The sequence below is a fragment of the Poecilia reticulata genome, linkage group LG13 (genome assembly GCF_000633615.1).
Source record: "Poecilia reticulata strain Guanapo linkage group LG13, Guppy_female_1.0+MT, whole genome shotgun sequence".
Lineage (NCBI taxonomy): Eukaryota > Metazoa > Chordata > Actinopteri > Cyprinodontiformes > Poeciliidae > Poecilia > Poecilia reticulata.
Window position 1 is genome coordinate 2,003,494 of NC_024343.1, and position 6,022 is coordinate 2,009,515.

The window sequence follows — 6,022 nt, forward strand, 5'->3', positions numbered from 1 at the left end:
GTATGCCGATAACAGTCACATAAAACGACTACATGATGACCTAATAATATGAGCTGGAGACTGGGTGGGTCCACGTGCGACGGGTCGAGTTGTCCCGAAAAAGAAACTTGATAAATTTTGGTCTGAATATGAATGCTGAACACGCCTTAATACCGTCACCATAGGCGTTATTTGCGCGCACCTCGCAGATTCCCCGCATTCCCGCGCGATCTTTACGCCGCGGCTGTCACAACATTCTTCCCCGGCGGGAGGGGGAGGGCTATTTAACCGTGAGCCGTGATTCATGACGAGGAGCTATTAACAATATTTGTCCTGTTTTACATTGCTAGCAGGAACTGGGGGAGGAGATAAAGTCCGAGTGTAGGGGTGAGTCCCATTCCTTAAATTCACCTGAGCCTGGGAGCAAACAAGAACCGGAGGTTTCCGTGGAAAGCGAAGCGCTGCGGTCCGCGTTCAAAGTGAAAGAATCAGTTCCCTCAAMAAAAAAAAAACATAAATCAGTTTGGCGTATTCATTACAAATCCACTTTTGTTTTGTTTTGTTATTTTATCAACAGTTTACAACAGCTGTATAGTGCATATTCCTTTTCCAGYCTCAAGTGTGTGGAGTTTTGTGCAGAATCCAGTTATACAAAGCATTGCATAGTCCTTTTGAGATTGTCAAAGTCTTTTCAAATCACAGTATACACAAGGAACAACTTCAAGCAGTCATTTGCGGTACAGTAAACTGAATGTGGACAGATAAAAACATGGAAGACTCCTTTAAAAAAAAAAAACAGTAAGAAATGTATGCACGAGATCAATAGTGGTCGTTGTGATTGTCACACGTGCAGACAAGGTGTCCCCCTTGTCCTCTCTGTCTTTAATGTCTTGAAGTCACCCCAATCCCTCCATTAAGGTCCTCAAAATAGTTCATTCTGGCGCTTTTGTTCTTTTACGTGACAACTTGGGATGACTTTTTTTTTTCTTTAAACCGAATACTGTTTTCTAAGATTTGAGTTTGAATCATAAACATCCTTGTTGATCATTCATGCGCGGCAGACTCGGTCCCCCCTACCCTTCCCCCTCCCCTCCATGTTTGTTGACCAGCTTGTTGTCCAGCGCGCGCGCCTGCGGGCCATTAGCAGTTGTCATGCTAACCTCGGCGAGAAGGTGGAAAAATGCGCTCCGGTTGCCGGGCAGCGGGGAAGTCAGTTGGACGCTCTCACCAAGCTGGAAGAGGACACTGGGAAAGAAAAGCAGAGAGAAGTCAGGCAAAGAAAAAACCTGCGTTACATAAAACACAGATGCATTCTGGGTATATTCCATAGTAGGCGATCAGTTTTGTTGTCAGAGTTGACTACGGTCTTCATGAGGTCACTTCACTCCTTTATTTCCAGCTTCACAAACAAACGGTCAAATAAAATCAGCTCAATTATAACCTACAATTTAAAAGTACAGCGTAAATAGAGTGGAAAAATAATAACCAAAAAAGGCAGAAGTAATGAGTTTCAGCTTCACACCTCATTCTGCCGCATCCACATATGTCCACAAGATGGCAGCAAACATAGTGAGAAACATGAGGATGATTATTATTCAGTTATTTTTTGTGATTAGTGGTTCAACTTTTATTTTATATTTAACATTTTATTGATTTATTTATTGATTTATTTACTAGTTCAATATTATGGACTATGTCTTGCTTTTGTAGCATTTAGCAAAGTCAATTTGAGCTTCATTTCACTTTATATTTATTTATTCACTGTCCAATTTTAAAATCCGTCTGAGAACTTAAATTTACTCTTTGGCCTTCGCCCCAAATGAGACTTGCTTTTACCTAACTTTTATTGGCATTGATCTTATTTATTTAACTGTGTTGTTTTATTGTGTTTTGAACTTAGTTTTTAATTTATTACAGCTTTGTTCCTTTATTTTTATGCTTTATTTTATCTTATTTATCTCTGATGTTCAGCACTTTGTATCAGCTATGGCTGGTGTTTAAAAAGTGTTTTATAAATAAAGTTGATGACAATAATAATGATGATGATGATGATGATGATGATAATAATAATGATGAGGAGGATGGTGAATGATTAATTCAGTTATTTACTAGGCTTCTTAAATTGGGACCTGACCCTGAATTTCATACCATAAACATAAATGTGAGCTGGTATAACAGTTATTTGATTCCTTGAAGTTTTACAAGATGTGTCGTCTTATTATCAATAATAATAATAACAATATCGCAGTTAATTGCATAAGAGGGAAGTAAAGGATAATTATTCTCTTCAGTTGTTTCTGTCCTCTGTAGCCCTTTTAATTTATGTAAAATATACTGAATTTATATCATGTTTCAAATATATTTGGAGTTAAAAGCTGGAACAAACAGCATCCTTTTGCACACCTGATAAAAGTGTATAAAAAGCCCTTTAAAAATAAAGCCAACTTTCATTTAAGCAACATAAACTCAAACACACATGTTTATTTTGCACAAAAAATGCATTAAGGGCAAATGTTTTCATAAAATCCCCTGTAATTTTATTCCCYCTATGCTTCCTGCTTAGCTGGAGCATAAATATGATGTGACACTATCATATTTATTTATCCACCTATAAATATGGCCCATTATTCTTGATCTAACTCTTCAAAATAGAAAAGACAAGAGATCATGTTGTATAAGTTGTGGATCAGCAAAAGTGCTGTTTAATTAAACTTGATAATGTACAAAGCCAGTACATTAAGAACAATCAAAAGGGTGAGAATTACAACTAAATGAGGACCAAAGTTGATCTTGCCACTATAAAAAGGGAGAAAGATGGAAGAAAAGGGAAAATCGTAATTTATTTGATGCTGCACTTTTCCTTCATCAACAGTTAGCATCAGTTTTCTAATTGAATCTTAAGCATAAGCAGGGAACATGTGTTGCTCATCGTTTCATGGCRTCATCCAGTCTATTTTAGCCTAACAAAGCTTTTTAAAATTGATTTCAAGAGGATTCATGTTTCAGTTTATTTAGCTAAAAACTTGACCGTATTATTTTTATTATGTTAAACCTGTAGAGGACGAAGAAGTGAAAAAGACAAGTGCTGAAGGCGACGTTTACATAAACATTAACCAAAAAAGTTAGCTTTACTCATCAAAAATCTGTTTGATAAACTGTCAAACAGTTTTTTCTTGCGCTCATTCATCAGCAAGTTTTTCATATTTGGTCATGTTTTTCATTATTGGAAAAAGTCATAATTCTGACACGCCGTCGAGTTTTCCTGCTTTTACCTTAAACAGCCCTCCCACCTCGGCCTGCCACACCTGACCAAATACATTCCCCATTCCTCTTCCCCTTGGCTCTCAAAAGCCTGTTTCCACTCTCTCTCCCCCTTCAGGACTGTTTGAGGGATTTATTTTTCACCTGCCTCTCCATGGAGACGGCTGACCCCGACGTGACCCCGCAGCCGGCAAACAGCCTCACCTGATAAAAGCTGACCTACAGCCAACACCTGAGTCATTAGACGCGGCGCACGCTCTGAGCGGAGGGCTGCGGGTAAATACTGGGTGCTATAAAGCCCAGCTCGTTTAATGAAGAGGAGATTCGGCCCAAATCACTTCCTGATAAGAAAATCCCTTTTCTGGTGATTGTTCAATAAATAACACGCAATAATGCTGAATAAGCAGGAAGCAAAGATTTCTGAAGTTCTTTTTTTTTATGGTCTTTTTGGTTCTAAAAAAAATGACACTTTTTTTAAAAGTGTCATTTTGACACTTTTAAAAAAAGTGTCAAAATGATCTTCTTACATAGAAGTAAAAAATTGTAAATATTTACATATTTCTGTATTTGTGTCTTTCTTCTGCTGTCTGAAAATGTTTCGCATATATATATATATGTTTTTTTTTGTTTTTTTTTAAATTACTGAATAAAGCATGAAAATCTAAAACTCAAAGGGTCATTTTTTAATTTACAAATTTAAATGTAATAGAATTTTAAATATATGACAAATGTTTTAACTAGTTTGAGGTACTTATTAGTTATTTAATTAGTTTACTTTTAGATACATCTTTATACTATTTGTATCATTTCTGTATCATTATAACATAGTATAGTACTATCCTGTAACCTATAATATCATATAACAGAAAAAGCATAATATTTTATTGTATTATAACTTATTRCTTATTGCAATATAAACAACACAAAAAAACTTTATATTTTACAGTACAGTACTTCACAGTACTGTATAATAGAATATAATACAGTTCAGTATGTCAGGGCTTTCCAGTGCAGTACACTYAACATACAATACAAAAAAGTACAGTACAACGTAATGCAACATTGCACTGTTTTATAATAAATGTATGACAACAATTCAGTACAATACAAGACAAYAGTACTGTACTCTTCTGCATATGTTGTACTTACTAATTGTTCGTAATGTCTTTTTTTCCCAATGTTGTTTTTTACAGTGTGTATCAAAGGCATTTTAAAAATAGTWTAAAAAAWTTTTTGTGTGACATTTGAAAGTACAGTGTCACAGTTTGAGGTTTGAAGGTATTTCTGATAACAATATGCGGCGTTAAACTTAAAATTTTCAAAGTCTAATGRAATATTTGAAATTTGTGATTTTGGAGATTTCAATAAAACAGCAGAATAACACTAAAGGTCACTTCAGGYACACTTCAAGAAGAGAACAGGTGACCCAACTTAAATACATTGTGTTACTCGGTCATAAGTAATCAAATTAAGTTTATCTAAGTTCATTTATTAAGTTGTCAAGTTAAACAGACATAATAATCAAAATTCATTCAATTAACTGCCACAAATCAGCACCATTTTTTTTAAATTTAGAGCTCCATTTTCTGTTTTTCAGTGTATGTGGGTTTTTTATTCACAATGTAAAAAAGTAAGTTAAATTGTATTTTGGGTAATTTTATTTTAACTAAACATCCTTGTCTCTGTCTACTGTCCTTCCAAAAGCGCTCTAAGTGACATCACGTTTTATGAATCTTTCACAAAAAAAGAAGAGCAGCACCAACTCTCTGTGCTGCCATCATCATCAAAAACCTCATCATCATCATCATCATCATCATCATCATCATCATCATCATCATCATCATCATCAGTCAGTGGGGAGCGAGCGCTCTGCTTCAGCGTGGGAAATTGAGCATGTTAACACACCGTGGACAACATTTCAGGCTAGAGCGATCACAAGAGAGCAGGGAGAAGTAGGAAAGAGGAAGCAGCGTAATTACCAAAAGGAACAAGAAGAAGAAGAAAAACTTCACTGCCGCCCTCCTCCACTCACTTCATTTCACCTGCAGTCGCACTGTAAGCACGCAGGAGAGCAGAGCCGTGATTAACAGCTCTTCATTTCCTGATGGACGCAGTGGAGAAGATGAAAGTGGAGGAGAGGCAGAGACTGATTGGACAGCAGTTTGAGAGGAAAAGGGAATGGTGATGAGAGTGTCCCGCCCATGCATYCATCTAGTCTGTCTGGTCTGGGACTGTCTGAGCATCAGCCCCGAACAGGAAGCGGAAAGGGTTAGTGTGCACGGCTACACACCCTGGGCTAAGAGGTGATTGGTTTTGAGTTGGATTTCACTCATTAAAGCTGAACTGATAAAGTAAAGTATTTACCCAGGAGATACCCCCGAGTTGCACCATCTTGTTTACAGGAGCGTCCTAACACGACAAGGAATTAAACAAGTCAACAGAAAATCATGACACACACACGCACAACAYACACACACAGTCTCTCTCTCTTTCTGGTTGTGTCTACTTCCTGTTGTGGGGTGTATTTAAGGATGATTTTTTTAAAGGAATATGCAGCAAATTTAGCTCTGATTCTAATGCAATCAGAATGAGAATCAGAGAGAGGTCAGAGGGGGATCTAACTGTGGTATGAGAGGAGTAATGGGAGGTTTGGGGGGGTCATAGGAGAGGACTCACCGTCTTGCTGGAGGACATGGAGCTGAGGGTGCTGATGCTGTTGGCATCTGTGACCATGGATGAGGGGAAACGGGATGGGTGAGAGTACTGCGGGGGCTCTTGTTTG

At 37.3% G+C, this 6,022-nt stretch overlaps 1 protein-coding gene across 1 annotated transcript in view; it reads right to left on the reverse strand.

Moving 5' to 3' along the window:
• Nucleotides 1-508: 508 nt before the first annotated feature.
• hnf1ba (HNF1 homeobox Ba) overlaps nucleotides 509-6,022 on the reverse strand; it is a 29,130-nt gene continuing 23,616 nt past the window's right edge. The window contains exons 6-8 of the mRNA XM_008424991.2: nucleotides 5,917-6,018; nucleotides 5,605-5,649; nucleotides 509-1,224 (exon numbers count right to left, since the gene is read on the reverse strand). Of these exons, the coding sequence (XP_008423213.1) occupies nucleotides 1,204-1,224; nucleotides 5,605-5,649; nucleotides 5,917-6,018 (168 nt within the window). The 3' untranslated portion in view covers nucleotides 509-1,203. The remainder of the gene's footprint in view (nucleotides 1,225-5,604; nucleotides 5,650-5,916; nucleotides 6,019-6,022) is intronic.